The 24,817-nt window shown below is 38.2% G+C and overlaps 1 protein-coding gene and 1 long non-coding RNA gene across 8 annotated transcripts in view; one reads left to right on the forward strand and one right to left on the reverse strand.

The window, feature by feature from the left end:
• KBTBD2 (kelch repeat and BTB domain containing 2) overlaps window positions 1-18,996 on the forward strand; it is a 52,671-nt gene extending 33,675 nt beyond the window's left edge. For 2 of the 7 annotated variants that reach the window (XM_082691771.1, XM_082691770.1), the window contains 4 exons: window positions 8,896-9,097; window positions 9,212-9,403; window positions 13,236-13,401; window positions 16,267-18,996. In XM_082691771.1, coding sequence (XP_082547897.1) covers window positions 9,234-9,403; window positions 13,236-13,401; window positions 16,267-17,802 — 1,872 coding nt within the window. In that variant the 5' untranslated portion in view covers window positions 8,896-9,097; window positions 9,212-9,233 and the 3' untranslated portion in view covers window positions 17,803-18,996. Of the gene's footprint in view, window positions 1-4,836; window positions 4,977-8,895; window positions 9,404-13,235; window positions 13,402-16,266 lie in introns of those variants that run through there. The other 5 variants (XM_082691768.1, XM_082691767.1, XM_082691772.1 and 2 more) reach the window with 4 other exon arrangements.
• LOC309844678 lies at window positions 16,096-23,810 on the reverse strand. Its single transcript, XR_014300816.1, has 3 exons — window positions 23,564-23,810; window positions 17,007-21,598; window positions 16,096-16,908 (listed from the first exon to the last, which is right to left on the reverse strand). It is a non-coding gene; the product is annotated as an uncharacterized lncRNA (long non-coding RNA).
• Between the last annotated feature and the right edge of the window lie 1,007 nt (window positions 23,811-24,817).

Raw genomic sequence — 24,817 nt, forward strand, 5'->3', positions numbered from 1 at the left:
GGAAAAAGGATTTGTCCTACAGTCATAAAACACATGAATGAAAATGTCAAACTTCATTGTATCTCAGTCTTATCATTTTCAGTTTTGTGGAGTTTGAATAGAACAGGTAGTATTTGAGTATTAGAAATGACAGGTTGAGGTCACCTGGGTGGCTCATTTGGTTAAGCGACTGCCTTCCCTCAGGTCATGATCCTGGAGTCCTGGAATCCAGTTCCACGTGGGGCTCCCTGCTCAGTGGGGAGTCTGCTTCTCTCTCTGATCCTCCCTCACCATACTCTGTCTCTCATTCTCTCTCTTAAATAAATAAAATCTTGAAAAAAATATGAAATGACAGGTTGATTACAAGTTATTTTTTAAATATTTGAAGATTACACCTGGTTCCCTTGCCAGGAATTTGCAGTACCGAGATTTCCTCAGTGTGAGAAGAAGGGATTGTTGTGGATTTGGAGAAAAAAATATAATGAGAAGCTTTTAAAATTCTTGGCTTTCTTTGCTCCGCTTCCATACCTCTGACAAGTGGTGACATGTAGTAGTTTCCATGGTAGGCAAAGGATTCTAAATATTCCTCAGTTTACTTCCCCCGCCCCCCCAGAAGAAACTGAGAAACTTCCCCCGCCCCCCCAGAAGAAACTGAGAAACTTCAGTAGTCATAATCATTGTTAACTGACTGTATCCTTAATGACTACACCAGTATGTTTGAATATCTGGGAAATATTTTCTTCTGCTGTTGTGATTGAAAAAAATAATTGACTTGGTGGAAAATGAAATCCCAGTGAGAACGTTAAGGTCAGTTTTGCTTTGGTCTACATTGCTCTAGTTTTCTTAAGTCATTGCAGAGCTGAAGAAAGAATGAAAAGCAATATCCAAAATAAAAGGACATACTATAATCATAGGATTATTCTGTCACAGGTGGCATCTCCTTTATGGTCTTGTTTAATATTTTTGAAGTGAAATAACTTACTAATCATAATGTAGTACAGAAGCTTATACTTCTTATCTGAATTTACTTGATGGAGCCCTATAGAGTTTTCATTGTGGTCGGAAATGAAGAACATAGGAATAGACCTGAGGTCTGATATTTGGTTAGAATAGGGAAAGCTATACTGACATTTACCAAACTTGATAAATTCTTCAAAAGGCAAGGTGTTTTTTTTTTTTTTTTTTAAGATTTTTATTTATTTATTTGACAGAAGGAGATCACAAGTAGGCAGAGAGGCAGGCAGAGAGAGAGGAAGGAAAGCAGGCTCCCCGCTGAGCAGAGAGCCCAATGCGGGGCTCGATCCCAGGACCCTGGGATCATGACCTGAGCTGAAGGCAGAGGCTTTAACCCACTGAGCCACCCAGGTGTCCCAAGGTGTTTGTTTTTTAATAGATGTTTGTCACAGCTCCAAAAAATTCTGTGTAGTGGTTGACCGTCATTCTAAAGACAGAGTACTTTTCCAGACATTCTCAACGGTCAGGGTGGTTTTGATAATTTGAAAGCAAATTTGCTGGCACCAGTATTTTGTCCAGCTTATGGAGAAACCTATCACTTCATTAATGCGAACAGTGTTTTATTTTGTCACTGGTGCTTTCTGGTTCTCCTTTAGTTTTTTTTTTTGTTGTTGTTGTTTGTTTGTTTTGTTTTGTTTTGTTTTGCATTGGCATCAGCCCTTTGAAGATTGGTCTTTGTTGAGCCAGTTTCATGATTTGTACCATCAAAATACTCCCTAAATCTTTGAATGTCTAGGATCCCTTTCACCCATGGTAAAAAGAGAACTGTATTTGAGTGCTGAGACCTTGTAACTGGGACGCCTGGACCTGGTACAGGTGTGGAGATTGAGGAGTTGGGAAAGTGCCACAAAAAGCCTAGCCAGTGAGCGCATTAATAAGTACAACTGTAGATGTTTATGTAGTAGTGTAATGTGTCAGGCACTGGTCCTAAGATCTTTATGAAAATCATTTAATCAACTCATTGAGAATAGTTCCATTTTTATCTTCCATTTCACTGATTACCATATTGTGGCACAGAAAGTAACTAATTTACAAAAGGTTATGCAACTAGTATGTTAAAGAATTGGGCTTTCACGACTCCACAGCTCATGCTCTTAATTTTTTGGCAATAACTTGACATTCAGAATGCCTTGGATCCTTTCCAAGAAAAGTTTTCTATCTTCTGTGTTGGCGATTGTGGCATTGAAAGATGCAGCACCATCTAAGTTAATAATGTGTAGTTGGGAAGCGCTTTGTCCAGATGATGACCTACAGTCCGCTGCCCTTCCTCGCTGTTGTTACTTCATCCTTTGTAGAATTTCTTTGCAATCCTTCTTGGCAACCTCCTTCTCATCTTTTTATTTCATTTAACATACACAGCTCAGTTAATGGCAAATTAATCTCATTTTTACATTCAGCAGTTATTTAATACTTTATTCTTTCCTTGATCTTCCAGGTTTTGCCTGGTTAACATTGGAAAAACTTGCTTTCCTTCTGTTTGTGTTTCTGTGGCTGCTCAGAGGAAGGTTACTACAAATGACATACCTATGGGATGAAAAACTAGGTATCAAAGTGAAATTAGACACCCCCCACCCCCAATAAAATCCACTGCCATCAACCTCTGAAATCTCTGTGTTTGGAGTTATTTTTAAAAATTTCAACCTTTTCATGCCTTTCTCCAGTTAATCTTGGTTTCTACTCCTTTAATAACAATGTTCAGAATCTATAAAATATATAGCTTATTGTTACTTTTTTTTTTTAAGATTTTATTTATTTATTTGACACACAGAGAAATCACAAGTAGGCAGAGAGGCAGGCAGAGAGGGAGGGGGAAGCAGGCTCTCCGATGAGCAGAGCCCAATGCGGGACTCGATCCCAGGACCCCGAGATCATGACCCGAGCTGAAGGCAGAGGCTTAACCCACTGAGCCACCCAGGCGCCCTTATTGTTACTATCCTTTGTGATTAGCTGTATTTACTTTGTATAGATTTTCTTTGTAGATAAAGTTTGGGGCATATTTTGACTTTTGAAGCCTGTGGACTTAAGCATCTTTTTTGTAATACTGTTATTTTACAGTCACATTGATTATTTGAGGAAAACCTGTTGGAATAAGTACCCATAAGAGGTGTTTCAGATTTTTAAATAAAATTGTGTATGTTAATTTGGATTGTTGACTGATTTAATCCTGATCACCTGATAGCTGTGTTTGTTTCGAAGCTGTTATGTGTGGTAGAATTCACTCAATAGAGAAAAAAAGTTATTAGAACCCCAATTTTTTTCTTTTTCGTTTTTCTTTCAGTCATAGTTTATAAAATTTCCTACTTCTATAGGTAGCCCTTAGATTTAAAAATAAGGTGGACTTTGTCCTCTAGTGTTTTGCAGGAAGTCAGTGGATAGAGAATAGAAGAAGGGATCTCGTCCTGCTTGTGGCTATCTGACTTTATTCAGTGCTGTTACTCTCTGCCTTCAACCAGATCAGTAAAAACCATGGAATTGAGCCCATAACATAGAAAAAGAAGTTATAATACCCATAATTTTTATATCAAAGTTTATTGTACTTTATTAGATTCTGAATTTCATTATGTTTGTACAACTCCCATTTAATTCTTACTCTGGTCAGCATTTTTCATTGTGGAATATGTTCTGATACTCTGATGACCAGCTTTAAAAGACAGGATTTTAAAGCATATCTCTTGACACAAAAATTGTCTCTGACACATCTTGTGGTTCTCAAATGTATGCAGTTATTATTATAGTTGATAAAATAGAAAATAGGTTGTGTTTCTGACTCTATAATATTTTTTCTTATTGTTTTTTCTTTATTTTTTTCAACAGATTATCTTGTAGAGGAATGTCCTTTATGTTTTTAACCTCAATAAAGGGTACTCACAGTACGTAAAAGAGAAAGTGTTTCAGAATCCACTGAACCTGCAGTAGGTGGAGAAAGCAGTTAGTTGTGTGATTAGGTAACAGTTCTTAAAATATTTTAGGTGAAAGTGGAATATATACAGGTTACATTAAGAATTACATTTAATTTGGGGCGCCTGGGTGGCTCAGTGGGTTGGGCCTCTGCCTTCGGCTCTGGTCTGATCTCGGGGTCCTGGGATCGAGCCCCACGTTGGACTCTGCTCGGCGGGGAGCCTGCTTCTCCCTCTCTCTCTCCCTGCCTCTCTGCCTACTTGTGATTTCTGTCAAATAAATAAATCTTAAAAAAAAAATTACATTTAATTCAACTTTTAAGCATTTTAAGGCTTGTGCTTTTCCCCTGTTTTTGTGATCTAAAGGGAAAATACTCTTCTAGGAAAAACAACTTGAGTTACGCATTTTAATCACAGTCTCTTAATATTTGATCAAGAGGCAGTCTGAAGCAGAGATTGGTACATGTGGTCTGTAGCCTGTTTTTGGAAATAAGTTTTACTGAAACACAGTATGCCCGTTTGTTTACGTACTGTCTTTTGCTGCTTTGGGGCTATACCAACAGAGTTAAGCATTTGGGACAGAGACTTTACACATTGCATATTCTCTAGAATATTTTGTCTTTATGTAAGAGGAGAAAGTAGTATACCCCTTAAAGTTTATTTTTCTAAATTAGATAATCATTGCATATGTAAATTGAGAAGGCTTAAAAAAGGTCTTTTTAAGTTTTTTTGCTTTCTGTAGTGTGAACCACTGTTCGTAGTGGAGCCAAGTGCTAGCTACCTCCTTTGCTCATTTTACTTGTATTGCAGTTTTTCTTATGATAGAGAATAAAATTTCTTGTTCTTGTGTTATCAGAAGTTTGGAAATGAAATTTCTAGACAGCTAGGTTTGTTTATTTTTTAAGGTGTGTGGTTTTTTTTTTTTTTTTTTTTTTTGTCAGAGAGAGAGCACAAGCAGGGGGAGCAGCAGGCAGAGGGAGAAGCAGACTCCCGCCTGAACAGGGAGCCTCATGCAGAACTCCATCCCAGGATTCTGGGATCATGACCTGAGCCGAAGGCAGACGCTTAACTGACTGAACGACCCAGGTGTCCCAAGATCGATAGATTTTAAGAAAAACGTTACTTAGTTTTTTCTTTTCCTCTATACTTTGTACTTTTTAGGTCTTAAAATTCCTTACTTTATTAAAAAATTTTCTTATACATGACTTGTTTCACCTATTTGCTGCCACTTTTTTAGCTTTTGTTTAGAATAATTAGTTTTAAAACTTTTTAAATGATAATCATGGTTTGGGCTATAGTCTGTAGTAAGAATAAATGCATAAGGTGTTTTGGGGCTCTAGTGGTTGGCAACTCTCAGTCTGAGTACTTAACAGTACAATGACCAGCACTTAATGAATACTCATTAAACATTTGTTGAGTTAAACTTAAGCAGCCATTAATTTGTGATAGAAAATTAAATAATTTCTTGATTCCTGGGAATTAGTCTGTGGGTGCTAACTTCTACAGATAACTGGATGTGTGACTTATTTTGAAGCTAATTTTAGGTATAAGAGAATGGTATGTGACATAATACATTTATTAAAAAGGGAAAATTCATAAAATACATCAAATCACTGTGGTAATACAGTACAGACTATAAAATAAAAATTTTAGGATATTGATTTCAAGTTTTGTTTTTGGGAGAAGAGGAATCTTATTATAGTAAATGGTTATGTTAATGGGCATTTGAGGGATGTTAGTTGATCATTTTAAACTTTGCCCCTGGAGCGCCTGGGTGGCTCAGTGGGTTAAAGCCTCTGCCTTCCGCTCTGGTCATGATCCCAGGGTCCTGGGATCGAGCCCCATATCGAGCTCTCTGCTCGGCAGGGAACCTGCTTTCCTCTCTCTCTGCCTGCCTCTCTGCCTACTTGTGATCTCTGTCTGTCAAATAAATAAATAAATAAATAAAACTTAAAAAAAAAAAACAACTTTGTACCTTTTCACGTTTTTAGTTAATATATTTTGAAGTCTGTAGTCTCAAAAGTGACAGCTTTATTTTGAATTGTACTAGATACAGATCTGTTTAAATTATTAAACTTAATTACTTGATTTCTAAATTACTTACCTTTTCTACCTCCTTTATTTTATTTTATTTTTTTAAAGATTTTATTTATTTGACAGAGAGACCACGAGAGAGGGAACACAAGCAGGGGGACTGGAGAAGGAGAAGCAGGCTTCCTGCTCAGCAAAGAGCCTGAGTGGGGCTCTATCCCAGGACCCTGGGATCATGACCTGAGCCGAAGGCAGCCGCTTAATGACTAAGCCACTCAGGTGCCCCTCTGCCAATTTTAGTATTAAGATATTGTAAATAAAAATTACCTTATCAGGAAGAAAGTGAACCTTAGATTACAAAGTAAGGTCTGGGAAATAAGGGTGCATAAAGCAGTCATAATGAGGATTACATAAAGTTGGCTCACAGTGTAATTTTATAAAAGCAGACTTCACTTGTTTCAGTATGGTTTCATGAGTATGATTTAAAAAAAAACTCAGATCTAGTAAAACCCAGACATAACAAATGAGGCCTAAGAGCAAGAAAGCAAGTCCCTACAAAAAATCAGGTCATGTTATGAAGTTAAAGAAATGGCCAGAGGGAGAGGCTGTTCAGCTAATCTGCAAGGAATTCTGGGGTCTAGCAGTGTGATCCAAATCCACCCGGGTCCTGGCTACCAGTTCCTCTCACCTGGGGTAAATAGGGATGAGAACAATTTTGGGTCTTGCAGCTAGGGTTAGGACTTCCCAGTTTATCAATGCATGCATTTCTGTATGATAAATTTCTAGAGGTAGAATTGATAGATTGAGATATTGAATATTTACATTGCCAGATATTCTGCTTTCTATAGTCATGCACTTGCAGTTCTGAAATTCAGAAAGCTCTTAAAATCAGGTTTGAAGAGAAAACGAACAAAACTCAACCTGAAGTAACATGAGGCTATTTCTATATTTTCACATTGTTTGTATTTCTCACAGAAAAGATCGTAATATGTTCAGTTATGGAGTGCTGCACCAGATTTCTTGAGAGCATCCTGTAATACGTGATATATATACCATATTACCTCTGTAAAACCTGAAAAATTCTAAATTCCAGAACATATCTAGCTCTAAGGGTTTTTTTTTTTTTTAAAGATTTTATTTATTTATTTGACAGAGAGAAATCACAAGTAGATGGAGAGACAGGCAGAGAGAGAGAGAGAGAGGGAAGCAGGCTCCTTGCCGAGCAGAGAGCCCAATGCGGGACTCGATCCCAGGACCCTGAGATCATGACCTGAGCCGAAGGCAGCGGCTTAACCCACTGAGCCACCCAGGCGCCCTCTAAGGGTTTTGAATAAGGGCATGTAGGTATGAATTGGCTTACACTGTGTAAGAATACTCATTGTCCCACACTGTTACTAACACTGGATCTTGCATCATTGATAAGTGAAAATAGCCAGTGATTTTAGGTATTATTAGCCTTAGAGGTTGTAGTAGTAGATGAGATTTATAGTGTAACTTCGAGATCTGGAAGAGCAAAGTCGTTACCTTAAATGACCCAAAGTCTCACTCTGCCTTTGCACCTGTTTTAGTTACGTTTAGAGTTAAGTTTGTTGGAAATTTGACAAGTGTATATCAAGTTAGCAATTTGTGTAATAGTATAGTTTGGCAGGAAGTACAGTGTGATCTTCTCTTTGACATATGGGAGATACTTTGTGAGAAAAAGTGTTAGTGGTTCCAATCACGGTATTATTTATAGGTTTCCTGTGAGTAGTAGTACTTGATTTTTTGATTATGGGAACTAAGAGTTATCTAATTCAAGAAGAAGTGATAGTTTTTAGCTATTTATTAATTCTGTATGGGTTTTACCTCTTTTCCTGATTTGAAATTCCTTTGCCATATGTTGTAATTACTGATTTCCAAATAATTTAAATTTTATTTCAGCTGGAATTTCTTCTAATGAGTGCTTTGCAATATAACATTTTTTCCTCTCAGGTGGTTAGTGAGTTGTTCCAACATTATTTGTTGAAATAAGGCAATCTTTCATTTTAAAATGCTAGAGTTTAGTCTAATTTCTTATATTTACTTCGGCTTATTGTAGATTTGTAATATATATATATATTTTGTAATATATTTTATTATTTGATAAGAATCATGAGGAAAAACTTGCCCTCACTTTCCCTCAAATATCTTGGCAACTTCTGTGCATTCTTTTAGATGAATCTTCTGCAGATAGGATTTAGATTGGATTTGTCTTAAAGTTACACATTTTGGAGAGCGTTCATATTTGTATAATATGGAGTCTTCCATGTAGTAACACATGTCTCTTTATCATGTTTAGTTTAAAAAAGTTTTTTTCCCCAGTAAAATTGTATACTCAGAAAGATTTCCAGGATGGAACCACTGGGCAAAGATCTATTGCATATATTTCCCTTACTGAACTATACATATAAAAAACATAGTGTATACTTTGGAAAGAAACTAATGGAATCTATTTACCATATAATTTAAGTAATTTAAATTAAGTATAAAACCTTTGTAAGTACATTTAGACTATGTCCTGAAAATAAGGTTCTCCATGCAAAAGAAAGGGTTGTTGTTTTTTTGATGTGTGTGTTCTTTTCCTCATAAATTATGGTCCTGTATTGCCACTAAACAACTACGAGATTTGGCTTTGCTAGTAATTTAAATTCTTTATTTTAAAATAACTTTTAAAATATGTGCTTATTGATGTGCTTTTTATTTTCTAGAATGTTTATATTTTGAAGAGAAGAAAAAAAGTTCATTTAAAACTGTAAATGTTAATTTTCTTCAGTCTTTTTTATTTTAAATCTAATAGACTTTAAAATGGCCCTTTTCTCAGGGTTCATTTTTATGGTAGTGTCTGTAGTTGAACTTCAAATAAATACAATTTATATATAAATCTGCCTTTTAAGCACTGTATCCTAAAAATGTACTGGCCTGGATACTCTGACTTTTTTTTTTTTTTTTTTTCCAGTTACTCCAGAGGATTCGCAGAACATAGGATGTCACTGCAAAATCTACCTCGTGTGTTACTCTCTTTAACTCATGAGCTGCACAACAATTGCAAATTTGAGCAAGACGGTTGCAGACCGTGTTGAAGAACTGAAGAACCTAATTAACACAGGATGACCTAGGAGTGATTCTAAGCATATAACAAGATACTCATTAGTGAATGTGTCAGTCTTGATTCTGAATGCTGCAGATAACAGCAAGCAGAGTTTCTCCTTTTTTAATTTCTGAAGCATTCACTTGACCTTCCATCAGTGACTGACTTTTCCAATCTGTTCCAGGAGATATTAATGGAATACAGTCATGTCCACTCAAGACGAGAGGCAGATCAATACTGAATATGCTGTGTCCTTGTTGGAACAGTTAAAACTGTTTTATGAACAGCAGTTGTTTACTGACATAGTGTTAATTGTTGAGGGCACTGAATTCCCTTGTCATAAGATGGTTCTTGCAACATGTAGCTCTTATTTTAGGTAAGTACTTTAATCTTACTTGGTTTTTAATTTCAAATGCAGAATGTCAGCTTATTTTAATGTTTTAGTAGGAATTCTTTTAAACGTTTAAGTTAAAAAGAAAAGATGTCTTAATGTTTTGCTTAATTTTTCTATCCCAGTGGTGTAGTGCTTGCCAGATCACTTCCTTGCATGGAAAAGACAGGTGAAAGAAGTTTTTACAGGGGTTTAAATATAAGAAATTTGTTGAGGGGCGCCTGGGTGGCTCAGTGGGTTAAGCCGCTGCCTTCGGCTCAGGTCATGATCTCAGGGTCCTGGGATCGAGTCCCGCATCGGGCTCTCTGCTCAGCAGGGGCCTGCTTCCTTCCCTTCCCCTCTCTCTGCCTGCCTCTCTACCTACTGTGATCTCTCTCTGTCAAATAAATAAATAAAATCTTTAAAAAAAAAAAAAAAAAGAAATTTGTTGAAATTAACTCAGGTGAAGTTTTAATTATGGGGAGGCAAAAAGATTGAAAGAGAAAGAAAAATTGAATAATTTTTATTTACCATTGAGATTTTAAAATACTACATTTAGAAAAGAGTAGTCATTGTTGATATAAGTAGGCTTGAGAATAACTTTTAGCAATCAGTGTTGCTATTCAGATATGTTAAGGACTTTATTTCCTTAGGAAAAATGTTTTTCTCATTCTTGGTTATTGTTATCATTTATGATATTGGCCTTACCAGACTCCTTGCCAGATTTAAATATTTAGTAATTAATAACATTGTTCTCTGTGCCTTAGAATTTAGAAACTGATTATTTGTAATAGCAAATAAGTAAGTAAAGCGTAACTTTACATTTTTATGATCTTCTGAATATTTTAATCTTTTTTAGGTAGGTTTCTCTTTATGATGTGTTTTATGAAAGGAATAGAAGCAAAGGCATAGAAATTCTTTTGTGGTCTGCCCTTAGGTTGAATTTTTTTTAATATCTGAAAGGGACAGAGTGAATAAAGGTGAGTTAAATGTGGACCAGTATAATCTTTTCACAGATATTAGTGGCCATAAAGTCAAGATCAGCAGTGAAAGTTAATTTCTGCTGTTCTTTAGTGACAGCTGTAGACAGGATTTGATTTTTTGAGGTTACCATACATGAAGGTGTAGAAATGTTGCATTTCTTAATGTAACATATCTCATGATTGCAGAAACTGAGGCCAAAATGCTAATTACCTTTGCTGTGCCTGCAGTTGTTTCAGGTTAAATTGTGGAGTTTTCATGCAATTTCAGACACTGATTTTCTTAGAAAGCTTAGCATATTTGCAAACAGTGGTTCTAAAACTTGGTTGATCATCAGACTCCTCAAGTGCTTCTACAGAGATTCTTGGATTTCAAATTTAGAAATTCTGATTTAGTGGGTCTGGGTTAAAATTTCAAAATTTTTTATGTTTAAGAGCTTCCTAAATGATTGTGATAGTTTCTTCTTCGGATCTGTTGGCTTAGTTAGATGGTATTAGAAATTGGAGGTTATAGATTGAGTCAATACCTAGGCTTATTAGCTCTCCCCTTTTAAAGATTTTTTTTTTTTTTTTTTAAGATTTTATTTATTTGACAGAGAGAAATCACAAGTAGACGGAGAGGCAGGCAGAGAGAGAGAGGGAAGCAGGCTCCCCGCTGAGCAGAGAGCTGATGCGGGACTCAATCCCAGGACCCTGAGATCATGACCTGAGCCGAAGGCAGCGGCTTAACCCACTGAGCCACCCAGGCGCCCCCCTTTTAAAGATTTTTGAGAGAGAATGAGAACAAGCACGGGGTGGAGTGGGGGCACTAGAGATAATCTCCAGCAGACTCCTTGCTGAGTGCAGAGCCCAATGCAGGGCTTGATCCCAGGACCATGATCTGAGCCAAAATTAAGAAAGATTCATCAGAGAAGTAAGAAGCAACAGTCCAGTACCATGCTGCTTAGGACAAGAGAGGCGGGGTGTCAGAAAACTGGAATTAAGGGCAACACACACCACAAAAGCAGTTAGGGAGTCACTGGTGTAGCTTAGAATGAGGAATAAGGACAACCTTTTCTCATTCTTTCTCCTTTTTTATCCTCATTGAACTTTACCTTAGGTTGGTCATTGGGATTCAGGGTGTATTTTTGAGTGTTTTAGTCCCCCTCAGATAACTTACTCACCTTTAACACGTCACTTTGTAAATAAATAATTCATAGCCTGTTGCATTATTGCTTGACCTTCTCCAGAGTTTCAGTAATATTAAATACTTAACTGATTTTCCATTATTTCCTTACCTTAAAGGTATCTAAAATTTAACTCCCCCTTTTCCCAGGATTAACTTGACCTTGTATTTCCTTGATCTTAAAATTTTTCTCTCAATGACTAGCAGTATTCTTTCAGGCACTTAATTGGAAAATAAACACATAGCTTTATTTCCCTCTCTATTCATTTCCTCTGTTCAGAAAATCACTGGATCTTGATTCACTGTGATAGCTTTTGTATCCATTTCTGCCACTCTGGGGCAGATTCTTCTTATTCCTGTTGCAGATTATTGCAGTAGACTCCGTCTGTTTTCCTGTCTTCAGCCTTTGGTCCTTGAGGTCAATAGAGTAGTTGTCCTTAGAATACATTTTATCCTGCTGATTATTCCAGGCATGAAACCCTTCAGTGTTCTCCACTGTAAGAGAAGGCTCAGAAGCCTCCGTCTCTCTTTAAAAGCCCTATGACCTGACTGCCACTCATCTTCCCAGCTTGCTTTCCAGTCTCCTGCATGAGCTCTTCTGTCCCTGGAAGAAAACGGTCATGTTCTGTCGTGATTCACTAGTTTATCCATGTTGATGGCTTTCCTCATCTTGTCGTTGAGGAGCCTAAGCTAGGGTATTGTGATACCCACTTTTGATCACTGCATGCAGTAATATTCTTCGCATTGTTCTTTTCATCTCTCACCTGTAGTGGGTGTTTTTTTTTTTTTTTTTTAAGATTTTATTTATTTATTTGACAGGCAGAGATCACAAGTGGAGAGGTGGAGAGGCAGGCAGAGAGAGAGAGAGAGGAGGAAGCAGGCTCCCTGCTGAGCAGAGAGCCCGATGATGCGGGGCTTGATCCCAGGACCCTGGGATCATGACCTGAGCCGAAGGCAGAGGCTTTAACCCACTTAGCCACCCAGGCATCCCAGTGGGTATTCTACTTTTTCTCTACACCACCAGTTGCCTTTTTGATGTGGTTTCCTGTATATCATACTTTTAGGAAACTACCATGTATATTTTTAGGGAATCATTTGAGCGAATGACATTTTTAACAGCTTTATTGAGTTAAAATTTACGTATCACAAAACCCACCCATTTTAAATGAATTTTAGAATATTTACAGACATGCAGAAGCATCTCTGCCATCTAATTTGAAACATCTCTGCCCTTTCACAGTCAGTCACCATTCTTACCCATAGTCCTTGGGTAGCTTCTGATCTCTCTCCTGTCTCTATATTTGTTTTTGGTGGGGCTATTTCATATAAATGGAATCCTACAATATGTGGTCTTTTGTATCTGGCTTCTTTCTTTGAGCATGTGTTAGAGGTTCATCTATGTTGTAGTACGCATTAATACTTAGTTCCTTTTTATTGCTGAATGGTATTCCATTGTATTAATATATTAATGGTATTCCATTGATGTTTTCACTGAGAATGGCATAACAGAATAGTCTGATACTTCTTTGGCACTGAATTATGCTTTTTTTTGCTGTCTCCCTCAACACTTTCTCTAGAACACGTTCTTCAGCAAATGCTCTAAATAAACATCCGTGTTGTCTCGTTTCCTTTTTATGTCTATGTTGGTTTTACCCTAAACCCTTAAGCTTTTTTTTCTCTCTGTCTCCGGTAGGGCCATGTTCATGAGTGGACTCAGTGAAAGCAAACAGACACATGTGCACCTGAGGAATGTGGATGCAGCCACCTTACAGATAATAATCGCTTACGCATACACGGGTAACTTGGCAATAAATGATAGCACTGTAGAACAGCTTTATGAAACTGCTTGCTTCCTGCAGGTAAGTAGATCTTCCTGTTATATACATAAACTGTAGTTTATGTATTCAAGAGACATTGTTTCATAAGTGTTGTGTTACATCGATATGATTTTCTTACTGCAGATTTTAGAAGGTAGGTTTTCTCTTTTAAAATGTACAAGCTTTGGGACACCTGGGTGGCTCGGTTGGTTAAGCAGCTGCCTTCAGCTCAGGTCATGATCCCAGCATCCTGGGATCGAGTTCCACATCGGGCTCCTTGCTCAGCGGGGAGCCTGCTTCTCCCTCTGCCTCTGCCTGCCACTCTGTCTGCCTGTGCTCCATCTCTTTCTGACAAATAAATAAAATCTTAAAAAAAAAAAAAAAAATGTACAAGGGAGGGTGCCTGGCTGGCTGTTGGAAACATGGGCAGCTCTTGATGTCAGGGTCCTGGGTTTGGGCCCCGTATTTGTGTAAAGATTCCTTAAATAAATAAATTTTAAAATAATGTATAGGGGGAAAACAATAGGATTTGGTCAGCCAATAAACTTCTTTAGTTTTATGATGGGAACTTAATTAAAAGATGGGTGAAAATTTCATACTGGTTTCACATTGTAAATGGTTTCTATTCTACCTGAGAGTGTGGATTTCAAGTAAAAATAAATTTTTTTTTTTTTTCTTAAGGATTTTATTTGACAGAGGTCACAAGTAGGCAGAGAGGCAGGCAGAGGGGAAGGGAAGCAGGCTCCCTGCTGAGCAGAGAGCCCTGATGCGATGAGTGGCTCAATCCCAGGACCCTGGGATCATGACCTCTCTGCTCAGCAGGGAGTCTGCTTCCCTCTCTCTCTCTACCTGCCTCTCTGCCTACTTGTGATCTTTGTCTGTCAAATAAATAAATAAAATCTTTTTTAAAAAAACCCAAAACAAAACTGTAAGGGCTTCAATTTTTTGTTCCTAAAGCCGGAGACATATTAGTTTTTGATGGTATTACTTTTCACAGAAAATCTGAATTTTTTTTAAAAGGTTTTGTTTATTTATTTGACAGAGAGAGAGAGATTACAAGGAGGCAGACAGACAGGGGGAAGCAGGCTCCCTACTGAGCAGAGAGCCTGATGTGGGGCTTGATCCAGGACCCTGTGATCATGACCCGAGCCGAAGGCAGAGGCTCAACCCAATGAGCCACTCAGGTGCCCCAAATCTGAAGATTCTTATGGAAATTGTCAGACTTTAAGTATTTATAATAGCCATGTGACTGTATTTGAGCTATTTAGGAGAACTATTTAAAAAAGTGATCATTGATCCATTTACAGATAAACTATTTTACCCTATTTTCCTCTCAACATTTAAAAAACATTTAAGAGGAATATTAAAAAATATATTCCTCATTCCTTTCTCTTGTTTTGAAAGAACAGTTTGTACTTCAGAAACAGTTTCTCTGAGGGGAGAACCTTGACCCTAAAGGTTGTATTTGGGGAGAACAGGTCGTGATACTTGATAGGTACTGCATAGTGTGATCTGCGTTGAGTATGAATGACACTGAGTGAAATTCGGGGAACCAGAACTCAGTCTGTGTTTTATACAGTGTCCTATTGTACTTACACTCCGGGGAAATTAAGGTCCATAGTAGCTTCTTGGTGCTTTAGGATTAAAGGCATTCATAACCTAATTCCAAACTTTAAAGGAGCAAATGCGTACAGTCTACATGGTCTTTCCATAGTTTTCAGTAACCTTTTTTTAGAACCAGAAGCTCAAATCAGGTATTTTTTAGAATTGCTAAAAAAAAAAAAAAAAAGTTTGAGGAATTTTAGGAAATTTGGGTTCCAGGGTACTTTATTAATGTAAATAGTGACACTGTTCCTTACAACTTTTTTCCTACCATGTTAATGAACTCTATATGCACATAGTTACCAAATGTAACACAGGAGACTCTCTTGGACTGGGCTGTCCTCTGACAAGAGGCTTTTTGTGACTACCAACATGACTTTCCATATTAACCACAGAGAATGATAATGTTTTTATATGCCTGCTACTATTCTAATGTTTTATCTAGGTTAGAGGTTGTGCTTTATCTATAGATACATAGATATCATCTAATCCTTATTATAATCATTGGTAAGGATCTCCCCCAATTGTATACAGGAGAAAGCTGAGGCTTAGAGGAGTAAACCTGCCTAATACTGCCTAAGTACTGACCATCCAGTCTAAGCACCCTGACTTCTCACTGTAAACCATTTCTAGTTACCTTGCTGTGGTATTTAAGTAGAGTAGGTAGTATAGTCCTGATTCAGCTGAGATCTACTTTTCCTTCTTAAGAAAAAACAAATCTCGGAAACAGAATGGCTAAGGTGGGTTATTTAAATATAATTTATAACTGTATATTAGTGTATTTATTCCTTTGGTGACTATCTTTCTGGGTAAGAAAGGCAGATAAGTACTTAGTCATTGTGCCTAGTTTTCTTGTTCTGTGGTACTATCTTGTTCATGTTGAGGAAACCAGATTCTACTCAACAGTAATCATTTATAATGAATGATTATCATTTATCATTATAAATTTATGTACTGTGATTTACATTGTTTCCATTTTTTTTAACTACATATTTTTAAAGCCTAGAAAAGTACAGAACTTATACATACATTTCCATACTTTTCCTTTAAGACCATTTATTGTTAAGAGCCTATTTTTAATGTTACACTGTTAGCTCCTAAATAGGACACTTAAGTAGGCCACTGGACAAGTAGTAGAAATGCAAAACTATTTTATTACTGACAGGCATTATCTCTTTGTCCAAGCATACATATCTAAATATAGAGACTATAGTATAGGAATTTGCTTAATAATACTTGGATTTTAAAAAAAAACTTGCATTTTACATAAAAGTAAAATTTGTCTTTATCACCTCCCCATTTTAGGTAGAAGATGTATTACAACGTTGTCGAGAATACTTAATTAAAAAAATAAATGCAGAGAATTGCGTGCGATTGTTGAGTTTTGCTGATCTGTTCAGTTGTGAGGAACTAAAACAAAGTGCTAAAAGAATGGTAGAGCACAAGTTCACTGCTGTATATCACCAGGAAGCTTTCATGCAGCTGTCACATGACCTACTGATAGACATCCTCAGTAGTGACAATTTAAATGTTGAAAAGGAGGAGACAGTTCGCGAAGCTGCTATGCTGTGGCTAGAGTACAACACAGAATCACGATCCCAGTATTTGTCTTCAGTTCTTAGCCAAATCAGAATTGATGCACTTTCCGAAGTAACACAGAGAGCTTGGTTTCAAGGCCTGCCGCCCAATGACAAGTCTGTAGTGGTTCAAGGTCTGTATAAGTCTATGCCCAAGTTTTTCAAACCAAGACTTGGAATGACTAAAGAGGAGATGATGATTTTCATTGAAGCATCTTCAGAAAATCCTTGTAGTCTTTACTCTTCTGTCTGTTACAGCCCCCAAGCAGAAAAAGTTTACAAGCTGTGTAGCCCACCAGCCGATTTGCATAAGGTTGGGACTGTTGTAACTCCTGATAATGACATCTATATAGCAGGGGGTCAAGTTCCTCTGAAAAACACAAAAACAAATCACAGTAAAACAAGCAAACTTCAAACTGCCTTCAGAACTGTGAATTGCTTTTATTGGTTTGATGCACAGCAAAATACCTGGTTTCCAAAGACCCCGATGCTTTTTGTCCGTATAAAGCCATCTCTGGTTTGCTGTGAAGGCTATATCTATGCAATTGGAGGAGACAGTGTAGGTGGAGAACTCAATCGGAGGACTGTGGAAAGATACGATACTGAGAAGGATGAGTGGACAATGGTAAGCCCTCTGCCTTGTGCGTGGCAGTGGAGTGCAGCAGTTGTGGTTCACGACTGCATTTATGTGATGACACTGAACCTCATGTACTGTTACTTTCCCAGGTCTGATTCATGGGTAGAAATGGCCATGAGACAGACTAGCAGGTCTTTTGCTTCGGCTGCGGCTTTTGGTGATAAAATTTTCTATATTGGAGGGTTGCACATTGCTACCAATTCTGGCATAAGGCTCCCCTCTGGCACTGTAGATGGGTCTTCAGTAACTGTGGAGATTTATGATGTGAACAAAAATGAGTGGAAAATGGCAGCCAACATCCCTGCTAAGAGGTACTCAGACCCCTGTGTTAGAGCTGTTGTGATCTCAAATTCTCTCTGTGTGTTTATGCGAGAAACCCACTTAAACGAGAGAGCTAAGTATGTCACCTACCAGTATGATCTAGAACTTGACCGGTGGTCTCTGCGGCAGCATATATCTGAACGTGTACTGTGGGACTTAGGGAGAGATTTTCGGTGCACTGTGGGGAAACTGTATCCATCCTGCCTTGAAGAATCTCCGTGGAAACCACCAACTTACCTTTTTTCACCGGATGGGACTGAGGAGTTTGAATTGGATGGAGAAATGGTTGCACTACCACCTGTATAGCCGGCGAGTTGAGGGAGTGCACGCCTGATGTCTGTGCTTTGTCATTTTCTTTGCTAAACAGGAGAGGCTATGAAAGGACTAAATATGAGTACATAAAAGTCTATCTTTGATAAATTTTATTTTTATGCCCTACTTAATATTTGCATCAGTATAATATATATCCGTGAGTCTTACAGAAAGATATGCTTCCATAATATGAAATAGATTATCCAATAATTGAGAAACTTCTACATGTATCATGAGAGCATAAGAATCTGGATTATCTAATAACATTGTTAGCCCTGTGTTATGTACAGTTCAAAAAGTTCACTTATTAAAGTAGTTTCCTGTTCCTAGTGTGGTATATCACAAATTGTGCCGAGGTTATTTTAGTATATGTATTTCATTCCCGTGCTTCTTTTCTGAAGTCTTAGAATACTTTTTTTTTTTCCCAGTGTAATTAATTCAGCTGCACTTGACACTAGTGTCCATGTTGGTATAGAAATGTTGTCAAAATCCTTTACTATAGTTGAGGAAGATCTTCCATTTTATGGTATTGCACAGGGAAAGCTATGACTGCAGGATCAGTCTAACTATACTATTAGGTGCATGTATTCTCTCTTCACTAACTTATACTTGTCTATCTAGAATACAGGTCTTCCAATTAGCTGGTCATTTACCAGGTGTGGACTTAAGTTGCTGGGCTTGCAATAAGAATTGCTAGTCCCTCGTTGTGCGGGTCTGTGTGGAGCTTTAATCAGTAAATGCCTCCACTTTCTGTATTACATTAACATTGGCTCATGCATATAACTACCTGCTGCTGTTGTATTTCTCCATCTTAAAGATTTAGAGTGGGTTAACCAGGTCATTACATCCTAATTTAATAACAAGCATTACTGTAGAGTGACTGTGTATAGTTATCCATTAGATGTCAGGGTGTGTGTGTGGTTTTTTTTTAACCTGTTGTGTGTGTGGGGGGGGTAGGAGTAGAAAGGTGAACTGTTCAGGAATTCTCTGCACTAGCCGTGCAGATGAGCAGGTAACTAGTGCTGCTCTGGCATTAATCCCAGGAACCACTAGCAGTAGCGGGGCGCCGCCAATCTAACATGAGCACAGGTGCTTCATGACAAACCTTACTAGCATGTTCAACTGCATCATGTTCTGGCACTGTATTTTGAATGACATTAATTTATTAAATAAATTGTATATATTCGATATCTGTTTTTCTTTTGTGATGGGAATGGTGTAATGGTGTGCTTTTAGTTTTAATTTTGCTGGGTCAGTTTAGCTTGTTACAGGTAGGTTTTTGTTTTTGTTTTACCCCCAGAATTTAACATACCCATCCATCCATCCATCCTGCTTTCCTTTATTACTGTCTGATTTGAGCCTTACTGTATCAACATAAACTACACAGAAGAGACCATGCCTTTCAACCCCTGGTCCTGGATTAGGATCCTCTGGAGTACTTTTAAATGCCTGAGCCTCTCCCGAGCTGAAAGGGACCAGGTGGGTATTTCTGGTGGGTAGACCCATCAGGTATCTTTCACTCACTCAAGATGACTCTTTTGTGCAGTCCCATTGAGAGCCGTTGAGTGAGGCCTTAAATAAGGATGGCGATAAGGATTTCCTTCTGGATGGCAAGTCTTCCTACAGCACATCTCAGTCATGTTCACAAACTCCTCTCACTGCCTACTGAATAAAGTCCCCAATTCATGAGCACATTTAAGGCTCTCTGTAATTTGAGTTTAAATTACTTTCACAGGGGCGCCTGGGTGGCTCAGTGGGTTAAGCCGCTGCCTTCGGCTCAGGGTCCTGGGATTGAGTCCCGCATCGGGCTCTCTGCTCGGCAGGGAGCCTGCTTCCCTCTCTCTCTCTGCCTGCCTCTCCATCTACTTGTGATCTCTCTCTGTCAAATAAATAAATAAAATCTTAAAAATAAAATTAAAAAAAATTTTAAATTACTTTCACAGCCTTATCTTACATTATTTTTCCATAAACTTTAACTCCTAATCAGGCTTTTCCTAAACTCTTCTGCCCCCCTTGCCTGTGCTACTGGTCTACTCCCAATAATTTTTTGTCCCTATTCTGCTTGTAGCTGTCTTTCTGTATTTAAGACCTACTTGGGGGAGTTTTTATATGAATGCTTCCCTGATAATCTACCTCTTACCCTGCGCTGAATAGAGTCCCTTCCCACACATCTTTAGTGCCTTTCACCTTGATCTGTTGATTGTGCCAATCATTCTACTGAGTGTTCTTACTGACACACTCTGCTATAAAATGTTTCTGAGAAACCATGTTTCTGAGAGTAGGGATTTTCTTACATACAGCTCCATCCCCCTACAGTGTAGCATTGTTGGTGATAAAAATGAACAAAAGCTGGTCCTATAAAGGCCTTATGTTTGAAATAGTCAAACCCAAAATATACCAAATTTTTTATTCTCATTAGGAGTTCCACTAAAAGTCATCTTTCTTCACTTAGCTCTCCATCCAGCTTAGATCTGTCCTCTTACTACTTCTGCCACTTTCTTGGCAAGATCCTAGACTCCTTTGTTTTACTGTCATTATTTTATAACTGTGCGGCCAAACCCAAATCTCAGCTGAGTTCCGCTCAGTCTGCCTCTGACTGTGTTGGGCTGCTGAGCATGGCCACAGAAAACCACATGGGGGCACAGGCTGGCGCCACTACAGGATTGGTGGTTCCCATCCTCAAAGGTCCTCAACAGGAGCAAGACACCCATCATTTAAGGCAAGGTGAAACCTCCAGTCTTAGGAAATCTTCACCTTCCTCCAACTCTACAAGCAGATTAGTTCAGAGGAAAAAAATGGAAAACTTCCTGAACTGCATCACCTAATCTGTCTGTACTTGCCCCCACTACAAGTTCTTCCTCAGACTCCAAAAGAAAAGAATCCAGGATCTGTACTAGAGACAACATCCTTTCCAAACTCCTTACAAAGTCTGCTCTGTGATTACCCTGGCTCCCAAACTGGCTTGTGCACCAGCATCCTGTCAAGAACTGAAATACTCCCAGACTCTACCCAAACCTTGAACTTAAAGTAATCCACCCTGAGTCTTAAACAGCCATTGTGTTCCTTCATTGCATTCCTTCACTATCTTCCAACTGCTCTAAATGGGTCCTTTCCTTTCTTTAGATAGGACCAAACTGTTTCGGGTTTTTTTTTTTTAAACATCTTTTCATCCTCAACCCCCTACTTTTTTCCCCTTCAAAAACTAATTCCTTGGGGCACCTGGGTGGCTCAGTGGGTTAAAGCCTCTGCTTTCTGCTCAGGTCATGATCCCAGGGTCCTGGAATCGAGCCCCGCATCGGGCTCTCTGCTCAGCAGGGAGCTTGCTTCCCCCTCCGCCCCCTGCCTGCCTCTCTGCCTACTTGTGATCTCTCTCTGTCAAATAAATAAATAAATAAAATCTTAAAAAAAAAAAAACCAACCTAATTCCTTACTGTTACTGTCTTTTGACATTGCATCTCACCAATTACCAGTGAACCCATGTGAGATTGGTTTCTGCCATTATCACTCCACTGAAACTTTTTAAGTTCAGATTCCACTTTGTCTTGACACATACTACTACTTTAAACTGCTGAATACTTCATTTGAAAGACTAGACTTGTGACATTACACCCCTCGTTTTTTCCCTTACCTCTGGGGCCTTTGCTCAGATGCGGATTTCACCTCTAAGCAGCTCTTAAATCTTGATCTTATATTCACATATCCTAAACAATGCTGTTTACTTCAATGATTTAAGTTGATTTCCTCTGGCCTAGATCTTCCCCTGAGAGCCACATTTGGAATAGCTTGGTCTCTAAAAGAAAGTGCCATTGATTAGGTGACTTATAAAGAACAGGAATTTGTTTCTCACAATCCCAGAAATGGTAAGTCTGAGATCAGGGTGCCGGCACGGCCCGGGTCTGGTGAGACCCTCTTCTGGGCCATACGGGCTGCCAACTGCTTGTATCCTCACGTGGCAGAAAAAGATTGAGCCCGCTCTCTGGCGTCTTACAAAGATACTAATGAGATCATGAGGGCTCCATCCTGACCTAATTACTTGCCATGACCTAATTACTTTCCAATACCATCAGGTTGAGATTTAGAGTTTCAGCAAATGAATTTGGGGAGTGGGGGGAGAGGACACAGTCCAGAATAGATAATCCAACTTAAATGTCTCAATGTTAGCTCAAATTCAGCATGTCTTAACATCTTCCCCCACTCCCATCTCACATGTGTATGGTTGAAGTTCCCTTAGTAAACAGCACTGTCATCCTGCAGCTTAAGCAGAATCTTGGAAGTTAATTTGACTTTTCCCTCCCTCTCACCTCTGTATCCTGTGAGTCACAAGACCTTACAGTTTCCCTTAAAACATCTCTTGAACCTCTCCTCATTTCTAACACATAAATACAGAAGCCCTATCATCTCACCTGGAGAACTTAATTTCCTAAATCTTTTTTTTTTTTTTAAGATTTTATTTATTTATTCGACAGAGAGAGATTACAAGTAGGCAGAGAGGCAGGCAGAGAGAGAGGAGGAAGCAGGCTCCCTGCTGAGCAGAGAGCCCTTAATTTCCTAAATCTTAAAAACAAAACAAAACAAAACAAAACTGCTTCACTGAGCTGTAATTCACATGCCAAACAATAATTCAGTGGTCGTCGTCGTCTTCTTTTTTTTTTTAAGATTTTATTTATTTATTTGACAGAGAGAGAGATCACAAGTAGGCAGAGCAGCAGGCAGAGACAGAGGGGAAGCAGGCTCCCCGCTGAGCCGAGAGCCCGATTCGGGGCTCAATGCCAGGACCCTGAGATCATGACCTGAGCCAAAGGCAGAGGCTTCAACCCACTGAGCCACCCAGGTGCCCTAATTCAGTGGTCTTTATATTCACAGTCATAGTCATGCAGTCACACAATCGGAGAACATCTCATAATTGCAAAAACCCATACTGAACTTTCCGTTTCCCCCCAAATGATCTCTGCTGGTACTCTTTTTTTGCTCACACTTTTACCACACTGCAATCAACATAATCTTTTTTCAACAATTATGTCATATTTTTGCTTGGAACTTTTATTGTCCTTGGAATGAAGTTCAAGTTCCTTTCTGATTTACAGGGCCTTTAGAATATGATTTCTCCATACTTTCTGGCCTCCATTTCTTCCTTACAGTTTACAAACTCACTAAATGGGGATTTTTAGTTATTTTAATAGACCAAGTCCTCTTTCACAAATGTTTTTATTTGCCTCACTCTTCCCCTTTGGTTAGATCTAAGGTAACCATATATTCTAATTTATACTTGTTTTCCCCTTGACTTTTAAGAATTTTCCTGTTTGGGGGTGCTGGGTGGCTCAGTGGGTTAAGCCTCTGCTTAACCGGCTCAGGTCATGATCCCAGGGTTCCGGGATTGAGCCCCACATCAGGCTCTCTGCTTAGCAGGGAGCCTTCTGCCTCCTCTCTCTCTGCCTAGTTGTGATCTCTCTCTAATAAATAACATCTTAAAAAAAATAAAAATTTTGGATGATAAAATACTATGGTAACCCCTGCCTAAATTCAATTTACATGTCAAATAATCTTTAGGTGACTGGCACATGGCAGACACAAAATAAAATCTATACAAAAGAGTGCATAGGCACAAAGGGAATTTGAATTCAGGCCACTATTTTGGAATTGTAATAATTGGTAGTAGAGTATTTCTGACACTATGGAGAAAGGATTTAACAAATAAATTAACATCAAATGAGCTGGCATTAAAAAAGAAAAAAAAAAAGAAGAAGAAAAAACTTACCAACATAAAGGATCTGACCAAGTAGATTTTATCCCAGGAATGAAAGGTTGATTTAACATCGGAAAATCACATAACATAACCATATTAGCAGATTAAAAGGAGAAGAATCATATGATCATCTCAGGAGACAAAAATTTGACAAAATCCAATATCCATGTATGATAAGAACTCAGCAAATTAGAGAAGGAAATTCGCTCAATCTGATAAAGAACATCTATGAAAAACCCAGAGCTAATACACTTAATGGTGAAATACTGAAAACTTTCCCCCCTAAGATCAGGAACTAGACAAGAATGCCTGCTTTTATTACTTCTATGTGGAATTGTACTAGCCAAGGCAACAAGGTAAGAAATAGAAAAGGCAAACATTTTAGAACTGAGAACAATAACAACTAGAATAATAGCAAGTATCCTTAAGCAAGGATACAAGATCAATACATAAAAACAAAAATCAGGGCGCCTGGGTGGGTTAAGCCGCTCAGTGGGTTAAGCCGCTGCCTTCGGCTCAGGTCATGATCGCAGGGTCCTGGGATCGAGGCCCGCATCGGGCTCTCTGCTCAGCAGGGAGCCTGCTTCCCTCTCTCTCTCTCTGTGCCTGCCTCTCCATCTACTTGTGATTTCTCTCTGTCAAATAAATAAATAAAATCTTTTAAAAAAAATCAGCTGTATTTATTATCAACCATAAAAATTCATTAACGATGACATAAAATTAAGAACAAATTTAACAGAAGATGCATAAGACTGATAACTACACAACATTGCTGAGCTTGAAGAAGAGCTAAAGAAATAGAGCATGTTCACAGACTGAAAGAATCAATATTGTTAAGATGGCAATTCTCTTTGAACTGATCTACAGATTCAATGTAATCCCTATCAAAATGCCAGTACACTTTTTTCTCTGACAGAAATTGAAGAGCTGATTTTAAAATTTTTCCAGAAAAGCAAGGGAACTGCAATAGCCAAAACCATTTTTACAAAAAGAACAAAGTTTGAACACCTACAGAAAATTTCAGGTGTGCCTGGCTGTCTCAGTTGATAGGGAATGTGAATATTGATCTCAAAATTGTAGGTTCAAGCCGCACATTGAGTGTAGAGGTTAGTTAAAAATAAAATCTTTAAAAAAATTCAAAATTTTACTATAATGAAGACAGCATGGTTCTGGCATGAGGACACAGAATATAACAGAACCCAGAAATATATTTTCATGTGTTTATGGTCCATTTTATTTTTTTAGGATAGTCTTTATTTGAGAGTG

Source organism: Mustela nivalis, assembly GCF_964662115.1.
Source record: "Mustela nivalis genome assembly, chromosome: 12".
NCBI lineage: Eukaryota > Metazoa > Chordata > Mammalia > Carnivora > Mustelidae > Mustela > Mustela nivalis.